The 23,045-nt window shown below is 37.3% G+C and overlaps 8 protein-coding genes across 19 annotated transcripts; 4 read left to right on the forward strand and 4 right to left on the reverse strand.

The window, feature by feature from the left end:
* Positions 1-844: 844 nt before the first annotated feature.
* On the reverse strand, positions 845-5,334 carry LOC105688045 (methionine-R-sulfoxide reductase B1). 5 transcript variants are annotated; one of them, XM_012404069.3, is made up of 4 exons: positions 5,077-5,334; positions 4,160-4,259; positions 3,469-3,641; positions 845-1,792 (listed from the first exon to the last, which is right to left on the reverse strand). In XM_012404069.3, exons 1-4 carry the CDS (start codon positions 5,186-5,188, stop codon positions 1,638-1,640), a joined length of 540 nt encoding a protein of 179 aa, XP_012259492.2. In that variant the 5' UTR covers positions 5,189-5,334; the 3' UTR covers positions 845-1,637. The 5 variants fall into 5 exon arrangements, with proteins under 5 accessions (XP_012259492.2, XP_012259491.2, XP_012259494.1 ...); XM_012404068.3 differs by having other exon boundaries at positions 845-1,828; XM_012404071.4 differs by having other exon boundaries at positions 845-1,828; positions 5,020-5,152.
* LOC105688041 (F-box-like/WD repeat-containing protein TBL1XR1) lies at positions 4,437-8,600 on the forward strand. Of its 5 annotated transcripts, none has more exons than XM_048658609.1 (6): positions 4,437-4,569; positions 5,841-6,128; positions 6,627-7,000; positions 7,164-7,508; positions 7,597-7,965; positions 8,062-8,600. In XM_048658609.1, exons 1-6 carry the CDS (start codon positions 4,518-4,520, stop codon positions 8,191-8,193), a joined length of 1,560 nt encoding a protein of 519 aa, XP_048514566.1. In that variant the 5' UTR covers positions 4,437-4,517; the 3' UTR covers positions 8,194-8,600. The 5 variants fall into 5 exon arrangements, with proteins under 5 accessions (XP_048514566.1, XP_020709214.1, XP_012259484.1 ...); XM_020853555.2 differs by lacking the exon at positions 4,437-4,569 and adding an exon at positions 5,264-5,616; XM_012404061.3 differs by lacking the exon at positions 4,437-4,569 and adding an exon at positions 5,264-5,616 and having other exon boundaries at positions 6,645-7,000.
* LOC105688042 (G patch domain-containing protein 4) lies at positions 8,601-10,586 on the reverse strand. The gene is made up of 2 exons (XM_012404064.3): positions 10,447-10,586; positions 8,601-10,190 (listed from the first exon to the last, which is right to left on the reverse strand). Exons 1-2 carry the CDS (start codon positions 10,493-10,495, stop codon positions 8,929-8,931), a joined length of 1,311 nt encoding a protein of 436 aa, XP_012259487.2. The 5' UTR covers positions 10,496-10,586; the 3' UTR covers positions 8,601-8,928.
* A 71-nt stretch (positions 10,587-10,657) lies between these two features.
* On the forward strand, positions 10,658-12,768 carry LOC105688043 (presenilins-associated rhomboid-like protein, mitochondrial). Of its 2 annotated transcripts, none has more exons than XM_012404065.3 (8): positions 10,658-10,799; positions 11,116-11,293; positions 11,390-11,488; positions 11,613-11,778; positions 11,868-12,088; positions 12,174-12,275; positions 12,393-12,490; positions 12,584-12,768. In XM_012404065.3, the coding sequence occupies exons 1-8, from the start codon at positions 10,753-10,755 to the stop codon at positions 12,678-12,680; spliced, it is 1,008 nt and encodes a 335-aa protein (XP_012259488.1). In that variant the 5' UTR covers positions 10,658-10,752; the 3' UTR covers positions 12,681-12,768. The 2 variants fall into 2 exon arrangements, with proteins under 2 accessions (XP_012259488.1, XP_020709215.1); XM_020853556.2 differs by having other exon boundaries at positions 11,390-11,461.
* Positions 12,769-12,774: 6 nt separating this feature from the next.
* Positions 12,775-14,621, reverse strand: LOC105688044 (S-formylglutathione hydrolase). Of its 2 annotated transcripts, none has more exons than XM_012404066.3 (5): positions 14,471-14,621; positions 13,997-14,067; positions 13,529-13,906; positions 13,204-13,429; positions 12,775-13,091 (listed from the first exon to the last, which is right to left on the reverse strand). In XM_012404066.3, the coding sequence occupies exons 2-5, from the start codon at positions 14,065-14,067 to the stop codon at positions 12,912-12,914; spliced, it is 855 nt and encodes a 284-aa protein (XP_012259489.2). In that variant the 5' UTR covers positions 14,471-14,621; the 3' UTR covers positions 12,775-12,911. The 2 variants fall into 2 exon arrangements, with proteins under 2 accessions (XP_012259489.2, XP_020709216.2); XM_020853557.2 differs by lacking the exon at positions 14,471-14,621 and adding an exon at positions 14,172-14,321.
* A 114-nt stretch (positions 14,622-14,735) lies between these two features.
* LOC105687943 lies at positions 14,736-16,028 on the forward strand. 2 transcript variants are annotated; one of them, XM_048658622.1, is made up of 4 exons: positions 14,736-14,877; positions 15,036-15,200; positions 15,287-15,371; positions 15,541-16,028. In XM_048658622.1, exons 2-4 carry the CDS (start codon positions 15,037-15,039, stop codon positions 15,820-15,822), a joined length of 531 nt encoding a protein of 176 aa, XP_048514579.1. In that variant the 5' UTR covers positions 14,736-14,877; position 15,036; the 3' UTR covers positions 15,823-16,028. The 2 variants fall into 2 exon arrangements, with proteins under 2 accessions (XP_048514579.1, XP_012259345.2); XM_012403922.3 differs by lacking the exon at positions 14,736-14,877 and having other exon boundaries at positions 14,891-15,200.
* A 124-nt stretch (positions 16,029-16,152) lies between these two features.
* Positions 16,153-18,575, forward strand: LOC105688105 (eukaryotic translation initiation factor 3 subunit E). The gene is made up of 9 exons (XM_012404157.3): positions 16,153-16,332; positions 16,426-16,542; positions 16,710-16,871; positions 16,954-17,076; positions 17,178-17,410; positions 17,485-17,602; positions 17,685-17,896; positions 18,016-18,279; positions 18,349-18,575. Exons 1-8 carry the CDS (start codon positions 16,243-16,245, stop codon positions 18,272-18,274), a joined length of 1,314 nt encoding a protein of 437 aa, XP_012259580.1. The 5' UTR covers positions 16,153-16,242; the 3' UTR covers positions 18,275-18,279; positions 18,349-18,575.
* Positions 18,576-18,709: 134 nt separating this feature from the next.
* On the reverse strand, positions 18,710-23,023 carry LOC105688104 (probable RNA helicase armi). The gene is made up of 6 exons (XM_025747032.2): positions 22,882-23,023; positions 21,979-22,819; positions 21,029-21,902; positions 19,731-20,920; positions 19,409-19,651; positions 18,710-19,334 (listed from the first exon to the last, which is right to left on the reverse strand). The coding sequence occupies exons 2-6, from the start codon at positions 22,804-22,806 to the stop codon at positions 18,993-18,995; spliced, it is 3,477 nt and encodes a 1,158-aa protein (XP_025602817.2). The 5' UTR covers positions 22,807-22,819; positions 22,882-23,023; the 3' UTR covers positions 18,710-18,992.
* Between the last annotated feature and the right edge of the window lie 22 nt (positions 23,024-23,045).

A 23,045-nucleotide genomic window follows, 5' to 3' on the forward strand; every position in this document is an offset into this window, starting at 1 on the left:
TAAAGTCAAGACCTACTTTTGTACTCATTATGATTTCATGCTCATGGCTGTATTGATTTAGACGAGACATCTGTGATCGATGATAACTCAATTTTATTTATAGAGAAATATCGTAAGTGATTTCTATCTGTAATTTAGAACAATGCTAGGGCCGATTCGAGGTAACAAACTTTTTTGAAAACAACCCTTGGATACTCGGTCCTGCCTGGGTTACCATTTTGTGCTTATTGAGTCACCATGAGCAGTATTTTAGTTGTAAATTTGTGCTATTGCTGATATGTTTTCCCAGTTCATCGTAATCATGAAACCGTTTACCTGGTTCCATTCTTTCTTCCAACTTTACTTTCCTATCAAATGGACCTCTGTCTACCATACCTATAAATCTTAAAATTTTAGTAGTTTTAAGACAAAAATAACCAGTTTCTTAAAAAAGCTTTAAATAACTTTTCGAAACTTTAGACTAAAAATTGTCAGACGTGTTATTGGAATAGTGAAAATAAGATGAATGAAAAGAAACAAGGAGTAATGATACAGGAGTGATCTTTTATATGTTGACTTTTATTTACACATATAAAGATATGAATGTTACCTCAGGACTATTTGTTAAACCAACTCCATTTCTTCCCTGCAATTTTTATTGCATTCCTATCTTGCGGTACAGATCTCTAATTTCTCAAGGTCACAAATTCATGCCATTTCTCTGCTCCCTTTGTCCAGTTTATTATTGTAGACCAATTCTCTTTTCCAAGATTCAAGAAAAGAGTTTCCATTTTTTGTAAAACCACTTCTTCGTAAATTGGGGATTTGGAATGAGAAATTAGCTTCATTCTATATAATCGATTTGTCAAGTTTTTGAACTAATAATATATTTGTTTTCAATATGGGACTGCATATAATGCACATAGGCTTAACAATCTTGTTTGTAATAAGTCAGATTATTTACATTTTTTCGACCAGTCACATTTTTTAATTTCACAAAGTAATATCTTACAAAATGTGTCAAGGCTTTTGTATCGTATATTCATATAGTAGTAATATCTATAAAAATATCCATTTTATTAGTTTTCTTATCTTTTCACCAACAGAATCGATACAATTTATTATATAATAACTCAGTAGATATTGTAGTGCCTCTATTCAAGCCAGATTAATTTGCTGATACTTAATACTTTTATCCTTATTAAATGTATTATCTTCAGAAATTATGCATGTTATTTAAACACTGATATTGTCTATCTAATGAACACAAAAAGTAAAGAGGCATTGAGTAGCTCACTTAATTATTTATCTTTCTTGCAGAATGTATAAAAATATAAGGGAACAAGCGTAAGGTTGATTTGGGATTTATTTGGCATGGTGTTTCAGTATCAACTATTCTGCATCATAAAAGGCCTTGTAAATATCACCAGCTTATTGTAACGAAAATCTAATCTAAAAATCAAGACATAAATTAATAATTCTCTTCCTTCTTAGAAGTCAGAGGAAAGTTTTGTTTTTCTACACAATATCTTAAATTGTTTCACATATTTTTCGATAGTAAGGAAAGTAGTTTCACATTCCATGTAGAAGTTGACGGTCCAGGAAAAGCTCGTGAGGACCAAACCTTCCGTTCACTTCAGCTATGGTTTCTCCACTATTTAGGATTTAGACTCTCTTGGATCACCGGCGGCGTGAAAACTTATGGATGCAGAATTAATGCAAAAACGTTTCCTCGTTGGTTTTGGTCCATCGTTAAATACATGGCCCAGATGCGATCCACAGGAAGAACAGGTTACCTCAGTCCGCACCATATCTGGGTTTGCGATGAGCAGTAGTAGATTGCCACCGACTATACGTCGTGTGTTCGTTTTGTCGTGGGTTTTCATATTCAATGTCAAGCGGTGTGGTTGCGGTAGGGATGCAAGGAAAAGACAGAACAATAGAGTGTGATTAAATGCAGACCTGCACCGCAATAGAGGTAGAATTTAGTGTTCAGAAATGATTGCTTTTGTTTCTTTTTTCGGAAGTAGATGAAGTACCAAGTGATTATGATACTTGCATTCTGCTTTATGTAGCGGGAACAATTTGGAAGAATAGTGAAACTGATTTATCTAAATTTCCTATGATACATTTCATCAAAATAAAAGACTCCTTATGCAGAGATATTAAATGGTTTCTTTCTACAGTTGAATATAGAATAAGATTTTTTCTTTTTATAAACACAAATAAATCATGCGTAGCCAAAGAATGTAAAAATTAAAGGAAGAAAATTTTTATAAGCCAATAGCAGCAAGATAGTTATACCAAGATATAAGATATAATTACTTTTAGGGACTTTGTAGAATTATGTACCCACAACAATAATAAAAAAATTTGATTTGTTATGTTGTGAAAGAATTCATCATCTTATTAGATATGGAGTTGACATTTCAGAAAAGTGAAAGAAAACCATCTATCATTATTATGCATTAAAAACTATGATTTTTCAACTATGAGTCCATTAATTTTTAAATGAATGATAAAAGAAAACAGTTATTTATTCGAAAGGATAAAATTACTGTAAAACGTATTCCCAGTGAATGTATTTAGACAGCAATTAAAATTTTAGTTTTGAGAATATGAATTAACTGGTGTAAGTCTAGCACAATCACACTCTAAGCATTTTAACATGCAGGATTCAGGAACAAGGCTTGTGTCATAGAGAATGAAATGGTCTTGTCATTTATAAACTACGTCAGTTATGTTGATTAAAAATGAAATAAGATCGTCTCCTGAAATCCTATAGTCATGTTCATCAGGCATTTGATTAGAAAGATAAATTTTTGCGCAAAAGTGCTAACTCATATTTTGTGAAAGACTATAATTATTGGTTTTCAAATATGCTAGAGGAATTATAAAAAATTAGATCATGTCAAGGATTTTATTTTGCCAAACCTACTGGATATTTTAGTCCAGATCCAGCAGGCTCGGGTTGCTTCTATATTCAACCGTGTTTAATCGTATCCTCGACTAAAAATAGAATGGAATTGACAGGAACAACTTGGTTGAAGTAATTTCGTCATGAGGTTTCTCTTGTGAAGAAGTCGAAGCATTTTTCTCAAATATCCATATAGATATGTATTAAATGGCAGTCTTTTGGTAGGCGTATACTTTTGAATTGTCTGAATAACATCTAAATGTGTATCAAATAATACAGGAAATTGGCCTAATTGATAAAGCACAAGACACAAGAGTTATCTAAGTAGTGTTTTTTGTTTTTGATAAATATTATCATGATGTTAGGATAAGCGGGATAATTCGTCATATTATCAATGAAAGTAAACGTTTAGAGAAACACATTATAGAGAGCATGAATTACACTATAGATAATGAACGACTAGTTTAAACATTATTTTTAAACCAATAATCATTAAATTATGGTAAAAAATAACATCAAGCTTGTGTGTTGCGTTAGCGCTTTAGTAATAGAAAATAATTCATCATCCTCACCATGAGTTGTGTCTTTGGTTAGTTTGACTCGACCTTGATCTAAAACCTCATTAAATGCCGGCCAGCCACAACCGCTATCATATTTCGTCTCTGAGGAAAATAAATCCTGGTCGCACACTATACAAGTGTAAGTTCCTCTTTCATAGAATTTATTATAAGAACCAGTGAAAGGCCTAAAATTAAAAGAAAAAAATTCCATACTCAGTTGAATCACGATCACAATTTTTTCAAGAAATTGTACAGTAAAAATTTCTTAAAAACATGGACTATTCATGTTATGCGGTGCTTGAAAAAATAAATGAATGCAAATGTGTTTTATAATAGAATGAAATATGTCTACCTGTATATACAAACATGTACTAGTAGACATTCTTTCATGATTCATTATTGTCGTATTGTGTAGCACTTTACAGAGTGACACACATATAGAAACTGTTTGGTCTGAATAACGAGCTTTCAAACCATTATGAAATAACAAACAATTGGGTAGGAATGCTATTTTTCGTATCTGTGTAATAACATTCTCCTAAAGATTTTAAGTTAAGCACAAAATACGACGTGATTTAGAAATTCAATGTAGCTCAAGGGCCCGAGTTCTGATTTAGGTTTCAAGGCCATAACTTACTACGTTGGGACTAAAAAACCTAAACTTAGTGCTCCGGATACTAGTGTGATTTATGATAACTTGTACCTCTCGGTCCCCTTTTCTTGTGTCACATGCCACTGAATTGGCGTCAAACGTTTCTTGAGTTCTTCCTTGTCAATCTCAGTCGTCATCTTGGTGGCAAAACCTGTCAATATAATATAATTTATTTTAGTTCACTAAGCTGCTATCTGAATAGCCTTAGAACAATCTTCAGTTCAGACTCAGTAGTGAATGAGAAAAAAGCGCGAGTGATTGACTGCGGCCAACTTTGGTTTTCGGTATCATGAATCTTTTTCTATCGCTTACTACCTTGTTTGTATCAGTGACTACGTGGAGCTGAAAACTTCCTTCCAACCGCCTCCGCGATCACACCACTTTCGAACTCTACTGAACTGCTATAAAAATGTTCTACACACGGAATGCCGCTGATATATGGCTGATATCAATGTTGCACCGTTAGTATATATATCAGTGGTTGCACCGTTTTTAACCCGTCCCCACCGCTGAGAATTTTTTTACGTATGTAGAAGTCGCAAACGTCATATACTGTACATACATATATGCGTTATTCACCTGACACAGAGAGGAGCAAAGAGGAGTCAAAAGTAGTTTGGTAATTGTCGTGGATCGCTCCCTACGCGTTTGGCATTTGACTCGTGACTCGTGAACGCTCGTGACTTGTGTCTGCTTGTATTTCGCTTACAAGCGTAGTTCATTCTCTATACGCGCACCGGTGAGGATAGGTGTGGGTGTGAAACAGGGCCGCCATATCATACCCATTTAAATATCATGTGCGAGGTATCGACACATCGTTGCCAGGGATTTAAAACATAGAATTACATCAACGAACGATTATGAAAAGAAATATTGGTGACAATTGAAATCAATTTTTCTGAACTACTCACGCGAGATAATTCCGTCTTGAATTTTTCGTTAGCTCATTAGGTGAATGCGTATCCTACCTGAAAAACCGCTAGCTGGGCGAACTCTGATTGTGAGACGCGGTGTGCTGCGCAGGCCGTAGAAGATGGAAATTTTCTGTAAATTTTTAAGAACAATGTTGTAACTCATCATGGCGAAGAACTTTAGCCTAATGGAGTAAAAACCAGCTTTAATAATTATTTTGGAATGACAACGTAACGTAAGGCACCCAGTACGTTACATACGTTGACTGCCAAGCTAGGAATTTGGAAAGAAACCTCACTTATCCTGGTTGATATTACAGCGACCTGTGTAAAAGAATTTTTTCGGTTTGTGAGTTGTGCTGTGGTAGCGAGTGTTTGCATTGTTCGGCTCACTTGTGTTTCGTCTTCCTGTGTTTGATTTTCTACGTGAATTATTTCCTGTGGAACATTAGAGCGGCGTCGGTGCGCTCCATGTGTACATTGTTTCTATAAATATTTTCAAAAATGTTGTGCTGAGTTATTAATATAGCATAATTAAGATGAGTTTCTCCAGCGATGAAGTAAACTTTTTGGTCTACAGATATCTACAGGAGTCTGGTACGCATAGAACGTAACCTTATATTTCGCTCTCTGAAATGCGCCTGATTTGTTATCGTTCAATGAAACCGTTACTGCTCATCGAAAATTCAAGACTTCAGCATTGTAGAAACGGCAGAAGATGTTGATATTAAATATCCCAGAATATTTCCACCATACTGTACGATGAAAAAAGATACCGATCAACTAATTGCACGTAGTTTAACTGTGTATTTTTTTTCTAGGCTTCCAGCATTCCGCTTATACCTTTGGAATAGAGTCCCATATATCGCAGAGTAATATCAACGGAGCGTTGGTGCCACCGGCAGCACTTCTGTCGATTCTTCAAAAAGGCTTGCAATATACCGAGGCTGAAATATCGATCGGTGGCGATGGAACCGAACAGAGAATGGTTGAATCTTTGTCCCTCATCGATGCAGTCATGCCGGATGTTGTCGCATCACGTCAAAACCAACAGAATCAACAAAAACAACAGGTTAAAACCGAGGTTCAGGATACTAACGGGGAAGAAGGTAATGTGCTTTTTTGATTTATAATTGATCTGATTTAAAGTTGGAATTTGTTAGGCTTCTTGTGTTCACCTGTATTTATTTGTAGTATTTCAAGGACAATGAATAACCAGGACAAAAAAAATTTCAAAATCAGGAATGCTCAAATCTGTCAAATTTTGGTATTATTATATTCTCGACATCCCGGGCACACCCTGGTTCTCGAAATATTCAATTTTCTTGAGCCTCCTCAGCAAACCCGGTAAAGAAATGGGCCGCAAATACTTTTGGACAAATCACATTCCAGAATTCCTCACTGCACCAACTTGGTTTCGAATAGCCCAATACCTCACTTATAATTTGAAGTATTGGAATTTCATTAGAAATTGAAGTGAGTGCAGTGAGATGAAGTTCTGCGATCGCTGATGGTGAGTTGTCCATTAGGGATTGCTAACACTCCGATCGAAACCATCACCAAAATAATAAAGTTATTACACGAGCAAAGTATGAAAGATTGATCAGAAATTATTATTCTGTCAGTAGTGACGTCAAACGTAGGTGTTGGTGTTGCGATGAACGAGAGAGTTGGAGACAGAGAAGGGATGGAAGTGGACGAGCAGCAACAGCAAGGTTCGAGTACAGGTGGTAGTGCGAGTGCTGTAGAAATTCCAGCGAGTAAAGCTACAGTTTTACGAGGACATGAATCTGAAGTCTTCATCTGTGCCTGGAATCCGACAACTGACTTGTTGGCTTCAGGCTCTGGCGATAGTACCGCTCGCATCTGGGATATGTCTGACAACTCCCAAGCTCCGAGTCAACTTGTACTTCGACATTGCATTCAAAAGGGTGGAACGGAAGTACCTAGCAACAAGGACGTCACTTCGTTGGATTGGAACGTATGCAAAATAATGTCATTATTCAAGATACAGCTTAGAGCAATTTTTCAAAAAATCCAAAATTGTGTCTATTTACTAAACCTTATCTGATAACTGCATCACCAATCATTGTGGCTTGTGGTACGACGTTGTGCGTCAAACTTTGCTATTTCATTTAAATCAGTGCGATGGTACGCTGCTGGCAACCGGCAGCTATGACGGCTATGCTAGGATTTGGACAACCAATGGAACACTGGCTTCCACACTTGGGCAACACAAGGGACCCATATTTGCATTGAAGTGGAATAAACGGGGCAACTTCATTCTAAGTGCAGGCGTTGATAAAACCACAATAATTTGGGATGCCGCTAGTGGGCAGTGCACTCAACAATTCAGCTTCCATTCAGCTCCTGCACTCGACGTAGACTGGCAGACTAATACTTCTTTTGCCAGCTGCTCGACTGACCAGTGCATTCACGTTTGTAAACTCAATGTTGATAAACCGGTCAAAAGTTTTCAAGGACACACAGTGAGTTTTATCAACATAGTGAAAAATATATTATTTTTTATCACTGTTATGAAATTTATCTCAATTCACAACTCTGTTTAACAATCAGAATGAAGTCAATGCGATAAAATGGGATCCTCAAGGACACTTGTTGGCCAGCTGTTCGGATGATATGACCCTAAAAATTTGGTCAATGAAGCAAGATACATGCGTACATGACCTACAAGCCCATTGCAAAGAGATTTACACAATAAAATGGTCGCCGACGGGACCTGGAACGCACAATCCAAATATGAACCTAATTCTTGCTAGTGCTTCATTTGACTCTACCGTTAGACTATGGGACGTAGAGAGAGGGGCTTGTATACATACCCTTACGAAACACACGGAACCTGTTTATAGCGTGGCATTCAGTCCCGATGGCAAATTCTTAGCAAGTGGAAGTTTTGATAAGTGTGTTCACATTTGGTCCACTCAGGTTCGATTTTACTTCCATTTTCTGATCTAACTAGATGATTAAAAATTTTCTTTTTCTAAACCATTTCTCATCTAACGTTATTTTCTATTTTCATAGAGCGGACAGCTGGTGCACAGTTACAAAGGTACAGGTGGAATCTTTGAAGTATGTTGGAACAGTCGTGGTGACAAAGTTGGCGCCTCTGCGTCCGATGGCAGTGTATTTGTCTTGGATTTACGCAAGTTATAATCGTACTTTCAATTGCAATTGATCTACATTTGGTTATCGTTTTTCCCTCGGTCTCATTTCACACATTCACTGCGAGGTATTATCCCATTCAAAAGTGTACCTACTGCAAGTGTGTTCAATGACCTATTCTACTTCAATGACCATCCGGTATTTATTGCCAGAGACTTTATTAGAGATTCTGGTATCTCCATACAGACAAACAGCATTTGCATGTGCCGTCCATCCGACATACTTAAAGCAGTAGTCTGATAAAGAATATATTTCTACAAGATACGATGATATTATACCTACTTCAACCTACGTTGAAAAATTATCTGAGACATACCAAGATGTCGATGTTGTATGGACACATTATCATTATTGCATTATTAAGAAATAATAAGAAATAAACTTTTTTAAACAACCGATTCAGTCATGAAATTTATTCATCAGATTGCTTTAATGTTATACTTCTATTCAGTTTCATGCATTGTAAATATGTAAGAACTATTTACTTACGTTGATATAATATAACTGAGAGCAATTTTTCAAGAAAAGTCAAAGAGAAATTGGAAATTTCACTCCGACGGTCACTTGATCGGATATGATTTTACTTGCTAACAACTACATTGTTTATTGTCGGTGAAAGGAACGTCCATAATCCTGCACCCTCCACCACGGATTGATCAGTCCGAGTAAACAAGGGGTTGTTAACTTTTATCCAAACGCTAGTTGGCTGCAGTATTACTTATTTAATTATTTATTAGATCTTTCATCCAAATTAACTGAAAGTAATTCTTCAGTTATACCATCTACTTTGTCTCTCTGTTTTTTCTTGTGCTTTTGAGCTTTTTTCTTGCTGATTCTGGTATTTAATTTGTCTGCTTCGTGTATATAATCTGCATCAGTTGATGATTTTTTAAATTTTTGGGGAGACGGACCACAGCTGTCGATAGCAGTTGTTAAAATATCATTGACAATTTGCTGACTCTCAATCCTCTTACGTTTCTTAGAAATTTGCGCGGATTCGTCGATCACGCAGGTAGTATCCAGCTGCTCAGTTAAGTTGTTTATTCTTCTTTTGTCTTTTCTCCTACTCTTTTTGGATTTCAGGTGCCTTGTCACGTGCTGAACTAGTGATGGTATCACAACATCCTCGTCATGCTCAATAGTGTTAGCATTGTCATCCAAAATAGATTGGCTCAACCCATTTTGATAAATGGTTGAATTACCATTGTTTTTCTTGCTCTTTTTTGTCCTCTGCTTTGGTCTAAGGGCATCCAAATTGTCTTCCGCATTGGCATTAACTGTATATGAACAGCTTGGCTGTGGATTTGTTTCATCCACAAGTGTGTCAGGTAGTGTTCCTTGAACATCCGATGTAGACTCATTGTCAGTTTTCATCACTTTTCTTTTACTTTTTGTCCTCTTCCTTGATTTCACCAATTCGAAGTTGTTGGTTGGTTCCTTTCCTTGTAAATTAGAACCAGAGCCCAATTTATCCGACCTACTCATTTCTGCAAGTAGCTGTTTTTCCTGTTCAGCGATTCGCGCAAGTTTACCATTTAAGTTTAATCCGTGCCTCGCACCTTTGTGCGCCGTTCTCCGTCCGCAAGCTCTGAATAAAGCATCATCTGTTAATTGAGCATATTCTATTTTCTGTTCAGGAATAATAGACTGCTTTTCTTTTTCACTGCAATCATCGATCACTTTTCCATCGTTTAAAAGCGTTGAAGTTTTTAGGAAACTACCATACTGCAGTTTATGGTGCTTTTTTAAACTCCGGACACTTGATTTCTTTGTGGTTATTTCTAGCGTATCTTCGTCCAAAACTTTCATTGAAACTCCACGATCGTCAGTGTTGACTGATATATTTTTACTAGCTTCATTGAATACGTTCTCCCACCAGTGATAGGTGAAGTCCTCACTTGTATCATGGCCTATCCCTGCGTTGTCGAACTTTAATTTTGGTTTTATAGCTTCTCGGATGCCGCTCTCATGTTTGCCAAGACCTTTACCTAAACAGAAAGTGAATGGTAATGTTCGTGTAGTCTATAATCAAATAAATAGTGTCAACGCATGTACCATTATTAAGTAAAATAAATAATTTTGGTGATTGCAACCGATTGGAGAGGTTATAAAAATCATAATTTGTTGTTTTTAAATAAGTGACGTCGTACTAAGAAGTACTGTGTAATATATCGTTGATCAGAGTACCAAGGGGTTTATAAATATCTGATTGACCGCTATCGAGTGACAAAAGTTTTAGCCTACCTTCAGTCCATCCATACTTCAAGAGCTGTTCTTTCGCGAAATTTGCCATATTTTCGGTGGCAGGGTTTATTGGATAACTGGCGGGTGTATGGTAGTAATCCAGTCAACGATCTATTCTTCGTGCAAAGTCGATTTGTACAATACGTTCGGTTGCCTTCAGTTTAGTTCGATCATGGATTTGCCGTCGTGTCGTTGTTCGTACAAAATCTGAAGTTGTTTACTTTCGGAAGATTATATTTGGTGATAGCTGACAGTACCGAAAAATCAGATTAGTAAAATAGAAAAATATATCTACTGTATTGAACCATGGCCACGAAAGTACTCTTCTGCCTTGGAAATACCTCGAACAAATGGTAAATATTATCATATTATTAAATTTTCGGTTAGAAATAACATTACATCATACCTATTTGGGACCTGAGTTACAGAATAAGAACTAGTAGCCTGAGTGCTGTAATTTTGGTGTTTAATTTATGATTTTGGAAGAAAAAAAGAAAAATGTCAAATGGGTACTATTTACATGGTACTTCTTTTTTTTTCATCAGTTTTCACAGAATTTAAAAAATGGTTGAAGTGGAAGACCCAACTATATTCCTGATTTATTATTTTTGGTCACACAATATAATTTTATAATCATAACTAATCACTTCAAACCAATTTGGTCACCAGGTTATTATCCAGCCACAAGCCGAAAGCTTTTCCACCAAATCTTCTGCGGCATGTCCGATCTTTTCGAAAGTTAAGAGACGCTCCCAAGCAAAACGTCGCACCATTCTCCAGATTAAATATGGAGACAGGCCCTATCCAACCTGGAAGACTATGGAAGTGTCTTGGTTTTTCCATCTTGGTAATGTTTTTTTTTTCAATTTTAATAATACATTCTCTTCTATTATCTATTGGCTGAAATAATGCAAATTCAATCAACAGGACTCTTCATTTGCAGTTTAGCGGTGCATCGTTAATCGGTACAGTGATTTGGGAGTATGAAAATATCAGAGAAAGAGCCTACAGCAAGGTGATGGGCAAGTACCATATTGTCAGGGTATGTCAATTCGTTTGGCTGATTCCAAAAATTCCGTTTTGTTATCGAGGCATCAAGAACAATAGTATGGGATCGATGCTTTGTTTGAAAATAATTCAGACCTTGATCCTCTTTGTTTACTTAGCGGACCGGATGGCGAGCAATGGTGCACAATTGGTGGCATAGCTTGGACGACGGAAAGAAATTATTTTACCCAATCTGCTTGATAAATGTGCTGGTATTCTGCGCCTGGCGTATACCGGCCCTGCAGGGTACCATGTTGAAATATTTCTGCTCCAATCCAGCCTCAAGTACGCATCTCGATAATTATTTTTGTCTTAATTAGCAACAAGACTGAAGTGAGCTTTCCATAAATGTAGGTTATTTTTCTTAACCCAAGGTGCGATGTGCTGGCCTATGGTTCTATCAACCTTCTCGCACTATTCGTTATTTCACTTAGGTGCGAACATGTTTGTATTGAACAGCTTCAGTTCGCCAGTTGCCTCAGCACTTGGAAAGGAACAATTTCTAGCACTTTATCTGACAAGTGGAGTGATGTCCAACTTTGCCAGTTATCTTTATAAAACCATGTTTGCCTTGCCAGGTTATTCTCTCGGAGCTGTGAGTTGCAAGTTGTTTTATGTTTTATTTGTTCATATTCATTGAATCTGTAGAAACCATTTTTAATTCTTTCAATTGTTTCAAGTCAGGAGCCATAATGGGAATTCTGGCCTTTGCTTGCACGCAGTATCCGGAGACACGACTCAGCATCATATTTCTCCCCATGTGCACATTCACCGCTGGCGTGGTATTTGTCAAATGAACTCTTATTCGGAAGCCAAATTTAGCTCGTTTCAAATCTAATTTGTGTTCTCATTAAGCAAATAGCAGAGTATCCTTGAGTTCAAAATCTACTTTTTTACAGGCAATCAAGGCAATGGTCGGCATTGATACGTTAGGCTGCATATTGGGTTGGCGATTTTTCGATCACGCAGCCCATTTAGGTGGTGCTGCATGGGGAATGTGAGTACAGCCGACTAATATAAGTAAAACGTAGAACCTGGAAATGTATTGTCTGATGTGATTATTTCAATCGTTTAAATTTTCCCTGAATAGTTTCTGGCAACAATGGGGTAATTCGCACATTTGGCGAAATCGAGCACCTATTTTGACCAGATGGCATTCAATCAGAGAACCACCTCCAAAACGTTAATGTTTTTCCACATGCCACTGTAGGACATTGACCTACATCAACACAATGTACTTCGCGGACTATTTATATAAATGAGATCAAAGAGGAATAGGTGTTTTTAATTTTAGAACCTTGTTTTATTGCTTTCATCAACATTTTTATTCAGCAGAAAATATCAAGCGTGTTTCATCGAAGACTTTCATTTTTGTAGGAAATAATTTTTTCTGGAGATTTGGCTTGAACTTTATCGGATCAAGCTTTGAGGTATTTGACATGATGTTTGATATGATATTCTATAAATGTTGCAATAAAATAATAACTGTGTCCGTAGCCTTCTTGCAAGCGATAAATCAAGGGCACTCTGGAATCCTTTGCCGCCGCTACCAAATTTTCAGGAAGCAATTGAGCTGCCAGAAACGTATCACTCTTACCCTGAAGCAGTGTTCAAAATATTTTCTTCACATTTATCTAAATTTCATTAAGAAGATTCACATATTCTAAACAAATATCTAATCATAGACTTTGACAGGTTTAAGAATATCACCTGATCGATTAAAATTTCGAATGGAACTCCGTTAGACTTTTTTACTAGCTCAGTAGCGTCCCACTCATTCCATCTAATATCTCCCTCAGCTCCACCTAAATATCCACCAAAAGCCTTCTTTCCCCATGCGCATTGTGTAGGATTACAAATAGGGGCAAATGCTGATACTGATCTATATTTGCCAGGATTCTTCAAAGCACAAATCAATGCTCCGTGACCACCCATACTGCAAGGAAATTTAATTATGTGAACGATTTTTGAGATGGAAAATATTAAGCAAAAGACATCTTTGTGTACAATATTTTCTATTCCTGTATTCGGTTACCTGTGCCCCATTATGGACTGTCGGTCAGCAATAGTGGGAAATTTTTCATTGATTAATGCAGGTAATTCCTTTGTAACATAGGAATACATTCTATAATTTGTTTTCCATGGGTCATTTGTAGCGTCAACGTAAAATCCAGCGCCAGTGCCAAAGTCCCAGTCGTCATCTTCTCCAGAAATTTTTAAACCACGAGGACTTGTATCGGGTGCTACGATAATCAAGCCATGTTCAGCCGCGTACTTTTGTGATCCTGCCTTTTCGATGAAATTAGCCTCTGTACAAGTTAAACCTGATAGCCAATAGATCACTGGAACTGGTCCCTCCTCGGATTGTGGTGGCAGGAAGATTGCAAAGTTCATTTTACATTTCAACTCAACGCTGGAAGATTGAACAGTGGATTAGACCATATGGGGTATATCAATAAAAATGCAATTGAGAGACTTCTATCATAATATCTGAAGGTCACACCTTTCGTGTGAATACACCTTCTGCCATCCACCGAATATCTTGTTACTTGAAACTTCTGTGATTTCTGGCATCTGAAAATGAAAAGAACATCGAAGTCATTAGCTTTGGAACAAGTTACCATAAAAGCTTATGCGAATTGATACCGTCAGTTATCGCTAATCTCACGTTAGCTGACCTTCACTGAAGTGATAAAATTTCCTAGATATTTTTACGGTAGACCAGCCGGCTCATTTTCAGCTTTTATTTGATAAAATAATTAGGTAGGAATATACAAGTTAAATTAAAATTTTCTGCGATTATCCGAAAAAAATGAAGAATTCTACGATAGACGTTCTAATGAAAAAGTCCAAGTGTGACGACACTTGTAAATAATTATTATTTGAATTATTGAAGTCTATGGACCGGCACAGCGAGTACAAAAAAACGTAATCCCCGATGAAGTCTATCCACTGGTCTATCTCGTTTCTGAATTACCTTGTTTCGATGATTGTTACTTCGTGTTGTTCTGTTTTTATTCTGTTTTTGGAAGTCGAGGTTCGGTGAACTTTATTGTACGGATCTCAATCCGGTCACAGACAGCGTGCGGCACGTGCACGGACTTCAATCAACGGCGCCGACAATGTGACGACGCAGACTACTTGTAGAATGGAATGAACTGTGGACTACAGTGCAGCTACACATTAACTAATTCCTATCCAATTTCTACATGTCATGTTAATTGTCATATTGTATTTTACAAGTAGTTTGCATCTGTGGTTACATTGTGACCTTTTTAATCCCACTCGCTCTCTAGCCGTCTGGCGATATCAGCGATTTCCGAGTTATCAACTACAAATTGGCGAACAGCGGGCAAATAATTCTCCAGTTCGAAGTTGAAAATGGTGCGTTTTTACGCGTTCACGTGATTCACGCACGACACTGAAATTATTGACCTAACAACTCGATCACAACCATTTCCGATGGTGGTTGTATATTTTTCGTCGCAGGACACTATCCAGGTCGTTTATTTTGCTTTCTGAATCATTATATTGTTGCTTAGCATGAGCGCCTCTTCTATTACAAAGGAAACCAAGGAACAATCGAAGACAGACAATATCAAAGCGAGTAGTACTAAAAATGAAAAGAAGGATACTGCGAGCAAAGCCTTATACATCAAAGATATCGGAGATGCATCAAAAAGGCCAACCGTACTGGATGGCATAAAGTGAAAATTATTCTTCGATATCTAAAGTGGTATTGTTAATAATCACATTTGACAATAGGCAATGTTGAATGTAATTCTATTTACAGAAAAGAAGTGATCCACCATGAACGCAAATCACTGAGTATGTGGGAAGAAAAGTACGGTTACTTAAAAGGGACAGCTTTCCAAAAAGTAAATACCTGCCTATTTTAGTGGATTTGTTGATGAATTGACTTCTATCTTTTGATAAACAAATTGAATTGTCATAAGTCGTGTAATGTACGTACGTATACGTACGTATTATATGAATGGAATCGTGTAAAGTACAATACAGAGATTTATATTTTTTATTTTAATTCAGATATTAGCTGAGGAATCTGCTAAGGCTGGAATACCAATAGAAAGGTTCAAACGACGGAAGGTGGACGCTGAATCACAAGTCAAGCATTTTTTCGTTAATCTGGAGCCATCACCGCCTATTCCAAAGACCAGTATTGGTATCATTGGGTGGCGATCTGCTGTAGAAAAATGTCGTTTGGAATTCCCTGGGCAAATGTACATTTCTCCAAAACGCACCATTAGCCCACCTCCAGAGCCCGACACTCTCCCAATAACGCAACAAAGATTTATTTTTCTTGGTTGAAAAATAAATTGCTATTCTGGACAGTAATTTCGGTGATTTTATATAATTATGATGTATTTTTAATTCCAGAATTGTAAAAAATATGATAATCATGTTCATGAAGATCTTTGGATAGTCTTTGGATAAAACTTGTGTAAAAACTCATTACATGCGTTGACTGATGATTACCGTTTACCAATCATCAGTCAACGGTTTCATCAAGAATTTGAAATAATTGTACGCGCGTTTTGTGGCGCGAATAGTACTTCACGGTGTCGTCGTATATGGCACGGTGAGCAGCTCGTCAATATTGTTTCGAGTTTCTGTTCACCTTCGGTGGTTCGTGTTTTTTCTCGTACGGCCGATGGCTTTAACCCCCAGTAGGCCTTTCCCTATTCTCCAGTGTTCAGTTGGAATTCTTACCAATTTATTGGACTAATAATGGCAGAATTTGACTTGACGGCTCGCATCGGGCAATACTTGGACAGGCATTTGGTGTTTCCACTTCTGGAGTTTCTCTCTGCGAAGAAGGTAAGTATCTCACTACTTAGTTTTACTCTTGCCGACAGTTGAGCGTGGATATTTCGAGGTTATAACTAAAAAATATGTTCATCGGTATCCCAGATTTACAATGAAAATGAACTCCTTCAAGCTGAGTTGGACATACTCAGCAAAACTAATATGATCGATTACGCTATCGACATCAGGAAACAACTTTACCCCAAATTCGAAGTCCCGGAGGTGAGTCACAATGATTTAATTGAAATTCATTGATGGAATTTAACCTTCTGATGTCTTGGATCATTAGGAATGTTTGCGATGTTTCAACCATCCAGTTTTGTTTTAAACTCCAAAAGTTTTTTTTCTATAAAACTAGTTTGAATGTGTATTGGCTAATCTATTCAAAGGAACTGATCGAGCGACGTAATCGCGTATTGCAAGAACTCGGTGATTTAGAAAACAATGTATCAGTTATTCTAAAGCTGACGAACGATGATGACACCATGGAAACAATGGAGAAGATGCGGGACTCTAAAGCCCTCATAAACTTTCTCACAAAAGAATCAGATGTAAGATGAAGTTCTTGAGTTGTCAAGACATGATTACAGTAGCCTAACTTTTTGAGGGCTGTAAATTACCTTATGCTTGCAGTTCAAAGTAGAAATGATGGAAAGTTTGGTCAAGCTTGCGAAGTATCGTTACGAGTGCGGTACCTATGCTGTTTCTACATCCTATTTATATTTCTACATGCTGGTGATGCCACCAACGGACAAGGTAATGTTGACACATACATTCTTAAAAAGTCTTGCAATCACCAGTTTGGATTCCTTGTGATCCTGAGCCTTGCTGATGATTTTCGTTCCTATACTATCCAGAATTACTTGAACGTCCTCTGGGGAAAATTAGCTTCGGAAATTTTGGTCCGAAACTGGGACACTGCCTTAGAAGATGTGAACAAGCTTCGAGAGTACATTGATAGCAATGCTATCGGCAACTCGTTGCAGGTTCTTCAACAACGTACTTGGCTTATTCACTGGAGTCTATTTGTTTTCTTTAATCATGTTAAGGGTAGGGATCTGATCATCGAGATTTTCTTATACAGGCCTCAGTAAGTTCTCTAGAAAATGTGTTCCAACTTACTCAATTATTGTTTCATCATTAACAAAGCTGATTCTCTGTCAGTTACTTGAACGCAATCCAGACAATGTGTCCCCACATCCTTCGCTACTTGACAACAGCCGTCATCATTAATCGATCCAGACGTTCCACACTGAAGGATCTCGTGAAAGTTATTCAACAGGTAATTTTTCCATACATCAGTCGCAGAAAATGTGAGTGCATAAGTTTATCCATCGTTTGTAACTGTATTTTCATATCTTTAGGAATCCTACACATACCGGGATCCAATTACTGAGTTCTTGGAGCATTTGTACGTCAATTTTGATTTTGACGGAGCTCGTCAGAAACTTCAAGAGTGTCAAACAGTTGTCTATAATGATTTCTTCCTTAACGCCTTGTTAAACGAGTTTGTTGAGAATGCTAGGCTCATGATTTTCGAAACCTTCTGTCGGATTCACCAGTGCATCAGTATTGAGTAAATATAACCTTGAAATTTTCATCTCTGAAATTTGATAGCTGATTAGTACCACAATTCGAACATTTTTTAAGTATTGACCATCAGAGTATAACTTCATGATCCATTTTTTCTTCCAGCATGCTAGCGGAAAAGCTTAACATGAAAGCAGATGTTGCCGAATGTTGGATTGTCAATCTAATTCGTAATGCGAGATTGGATGCCAAGATCGACAGTAAGCTAGGACACGTAGTGATGGGCGGGCAGCCAGCGTCACCCTATCAACAGCTAGTTGAAAAGATCGAAACATTGAGCGTGCGGAGCGAAGCACTGGAGAATTTGATTGAGCGTAAACTAAAGGCCAAAAATCAGGATTCAGTCAGTATAGTGTGGAACTAATAAAGGTCGGTATTATTCTTTCATCGATCGATCATTTTTTTTTATGCTTTCGCACATCGTACGTTTTGTTACAGCTACGAAGACTTCCGTAAATTCCATCATTTTCTAAAAAAAAAACTTTACACTCAGAAGACACCGTACAGAAAAGTATCGAATGTTGAAGCATGATGTTGTCAGTGGTTGCTGCATTTTCTATTGAAAATATCAGGCTTCTATACAGTTTCATGAAAATGTCGCGTCGAAACATCTTTGATATAAGAACAACACGTAATAAACAAATTTATATAATTCTGACATCCAATCACCGTTGTATCGTTGATATATCCTCCATGATCTGCTTGATTAATTCTTACCAACTTATTCTAAGTTGGGTGGCCTTTGAGCTGAATTCAAATTTAGTTAGATCATCACACAAGAGCAATTAAAAGTCCGAGATATTTGGCAAAGTTTTATTATTCTACTCAAAATATAAACATTCACTTCTTTTCAGAGATAAAAAAACAAATATGTTTCTAAGTGATCTAGTTTTTAACAAGTGTTTTTTTACTATAACTATATCATATGCAGACACGTTTTGATGAAAGTTGCAAAAGGGTTCTGGATTCTGGATTGAAGTTAGCAAAACACAGGATCTATTCGCTAATTAAGGAACATTATTTTTTCCAACGTCATATGAAAATTCATCATAATTAATTGATAATAATTTTGAGTTAAATTTTTACTCCGCATCTGAGGATGATGAGAGAAAATCACAGCCAGTATAGGAGTTCTGTTGAACACAGTAGGAGATTACCGTGCTCCAGTAAAGATCTTGTGAAAGTAAGTATGGATTTCCGAGGATAATTAAAAGTGCGCGAGCTCTGGTAATGGCAACGTTCAATCGACGAGGTAAAGAAATAAATCCTAGACAACGCTTCACGTCCTCTTGAACAAGATCACTTATCGATCTCACTGTAGATAAAATTATCACATTTCGCTCTTGACCTTGAAACTCTTCAACGCTGCCAATTTTTGGTAAAGTCATATCCATTTCTGACAGTAAATCGCGAATTTGATGAACCTTTGGAATAAAAATTAGATTTGGTATCCATTCATCGTATACTTTGTAATTCATTCAGTGTAAAATTTTTCAACCTGTTTCGTGTAGGGGGCTATGATTCCGATGTCTTCGGATTGAACACCGTGGCTTTGCAGTTTAAGTACATAAAAATACACCTGAGCTGCTTCTTCAGGATTATACCAACTTGGGCTATCTGGATCCTGATAATTCTGGCCCAGCACTCCATGAAACACTATCGCCGGAGGACAAGTTGACCTTTCAGGCAAATCGCTTGCAACTAAATTGAGCAGATCACCTTCTTTTCCTTGTCTTGTGATCTAAAAATATGAGTTCGTTTCTTAGTTGAAAAAAATGACAATTCGATTTACTTTTCATCAATTTACAACTTTGAATTACCTGCGGTTCAAGTTCGGAGTCATAGAACAGCAAATTAGGCAGATGAAGTATTTCCGGTAAGCTTCTATAGTTCATTCTCAGTTTTGTAACTAGCCTGGGATCATATCCCCATTCAAACCCCTGCGTGTCTTTTTGATAAGGAAATCTTTGGAGCAATCTAGAAAGAAAGGACAAACCAAGTCCAAAATGATCTGCGTATCTACTCCTAACGACAGGTCCAAGTTGCATCGGATCTCCGGCTAGAATGACTTGTCCATGATCGGAGTGTATGAAATTCAAGGGTATTAAAATTTCTGGTTCAGTTGCTTGTCCTGCTTCGTCGACAAATACGTGAGAAAAGTGCCCACGGGGAAAACCCATGTTGTACAATATCCCTAAGGATATACAAGTGCCTACTGTGATTCTATGACGACCCAGTACGCTGGTACTGCAACCTAGTTTTATGCCATCGCCTTGACTTTGGGAATGAATTGATGTTCCTTCCCTGCTTATGTCACCCACTGCGCAGTATGGGAGGAGTTTTTCTGGGATTGAATTATCTACTATGCAGTGAAAGCCAACGAGACGCACCAAATCACCAGGCTTCAGTACCCCGCTATCCAATAATCTTTCGGTTATGAGATTCGCAGAGCTGTTTGAAGGTGTTGCAACCAACAGCCTACTTTCAGGAATGATCTTAAATGTTTGCAATATTGTCTCGCAGAGAGTTATTGTTTTTCCTGTACCCGGAGGGCCAAATATTACATAAGGTAACGGGCGTGCTTTGGCTTGCAATATGTTTCGAACAGCTTCTTTCTGATAGCGATTCAACTTTTTGTTGAACCACACTAATTTGCGTTTTTTCAACTGTAAGGCACATTCTTCCAAGTCCGAATTTTTCGGGGTTCCCGCCGTAACATTTTTTTCCATGAATACATTGTTGCTCTGACCTCCTTCCCTTTCGCTGTCTAACTCTAATAAGTCTAACTGCGGTGCTTTTGGTACAATTTTAGATGGAAATAAGAATTCTGGACCCAAGTGAAGAATAGACAGATTAACGGCGGTGTGGCAACGATTCGATGGTGTTAGGGAGCATTTGAAGGTAACTTCGCACCGTGCACCGTTATATTTTTCATGGAACGCAGGATTGAACTTTAGGAGCACTTCCGAACTCTTCACTTGGTGTACAAATCCTTCGTATATTAAATTACCTGTACGGAATTAATTCCAAATCATTCTTCACATTCAGAGGGTATCTTAAGAAACATTACCAACTGAATAGAAAATTAGAAGTATTTCAGTATTCGGCCTCTGCTTACCCTGGCTGTCGTCCCAGTTGAAGGAGATAATTGCTTTATCACCGACCACGAGCGATGGTCGTTTTTCTGCAAGCCCTGGTACTTTGAGAGCAAGAAATTCTTTGGTGGGTCGCATGAACACCCCACTCATATCATAGCGCTGCATTTCTATGGAGTCGCCGATACTTTCCAGGTACAATAGCATGTGAAAGCGATCTTTAAAATTCTTGAAGTTCAGCTTACTGGACAACAGCGGCTCCATCTCCTCTAAAGCCATAACACTCTCCATTAGAGGTTTTTTCTCATTTTGCAAACGTAGTACAACGTCCCACAATCGTTGGGGAATATTGAAAATACCAGGCCTAACTGCAATGAATCTTGGTGGCAAACTGGGTCTAACACCTACCACATACTTTGAATTTTCTTTATCAGTTTGCTTGTACAATTTGTTTACTTTTACACTTTGATCGGTTTTTATCTCATGCCTCGAGGAATTCTTCAGAGAAACGTTAAAACGAAACATACGGCGAACTCTGAAGTGTTTGAAAACAAAGAGAAACGCCTCTTCCGAATAACCGATAAATTTAGCATGGCACCTGAATGTATAGCTGATAGATTCGGAGGGGTTCAGTTCTATGGTACTATTGATGTTCGGATACACCAAAATTAGCTGCGACATTGATTTCTTTGACAAAAATAATCCATTTGTTATAGTCTGTTTATGCTGCCCATTATTTTTTATCTCCACAATGATATCTCGCTTTTCAAGCAGTTGTAAATCATAAGTCAAATTGCTGGTTATCATTACTCCGTATTTTTCTTCCTTTAGAATTCCTCGTTGGTCGCTATCATCACAAGCTGACACCTGAGTGTTGAGAATTGGCTGTTTTCCCGCCTGAATCCAAAAGTAAGAGGTATCAAAAATTAATCGATTACTTTTTAATTGATGAAATAAAAGTTTTTTTTATTACCTGCTGAACTATCGGAACAATGGACAATGACCTCCAAGTATTTTTACCTTGATCACTTTCTATACAATCCGTAATAACCCTATCTCCAACAAACGGAATGTAACCAGGCTCACAGTCTATTTTGTTAAAGGCTACATTATTGTTTATCGTACCAATCCCAGAATTTATATTATAGACGGTAACAACTCCAGTAAAGATTTTTGATCTAAGTGGAAAGATCCTATCAACGTGGAGTATTTCACCGCTATAATCTACAAAGTTATCATCGACTTGGACCACAGATTCAATTTTTAACCAGTCTCCAATTACGGGAATGAACTCTGAGGTGACTTCGTCTAAGCTGAAGGTAATTTGATTAGGTTCGACATAAACCATTCGTAGTTCCCTTTTTATCACTTTGCCCACAATAACTCGACTCAATGTATCTGATCTTACAACCTTTTTGTCGCAAGTGGTACCTTCATTGTTCCAGTCGTCAGTGTTAACTGACAGAATTTTGACTACTTTTATTTCATCGTTTTTAGAGCGTCGGAAACCTAAATAATAGATTTTAGCTCCAATTTTGATATTGCCGTTCACTTGATTTATTCTTGATTTTTCACAGACGTACTTTTCATCTACTACAAGGTAGTCTGATTCAATCTGTGTTATTGTTCCAGTTTTATGAAAACATCCCTCCAAATCTTCATTCAATTCCTGCTCTAAGCACGCATCTAAACTTTGTTCTTGTTCATTCTCTAATTGTTGTATGACATCGGCTAAATCAGGTTCTGGTTCTTGAGAGAATGTTAGCACTCGTTTGAGTGCATTGTATATTAATGAAACCATTTTTATTCAATTTCTGTAATTAAATTTGAATTTCATCAAAAATATGAATATAAATCTATCGATTTATTCTCATACCTTTCCGCAGGACGGTGATATCTCCACTCCGTAGATTTTAAATAATCAATTTCTTTTCGAAGCGATTGTACTCGTTTAAGGTGTAAATCTTTGGCAAGTTTTTTCTGTTGTTTCTGTACGTCAAGGTCAGACTTTATTTGGCTCAGTATTTTGCACGTTGCCGA

Source organism: Athalia rosae, chromosome 7 (assembly GCF_917208135.1).
Source record: "Athalia rosae chromosome 7, iyAthRosa1.1, whole genome shotgun sequence".
NCBI classification, from domain to species: Eukaryota; Metazoa; Arthropoda; class Insecta; order Hymenoptera; family Athaliidae; genus Athalia; species Athalia rosae.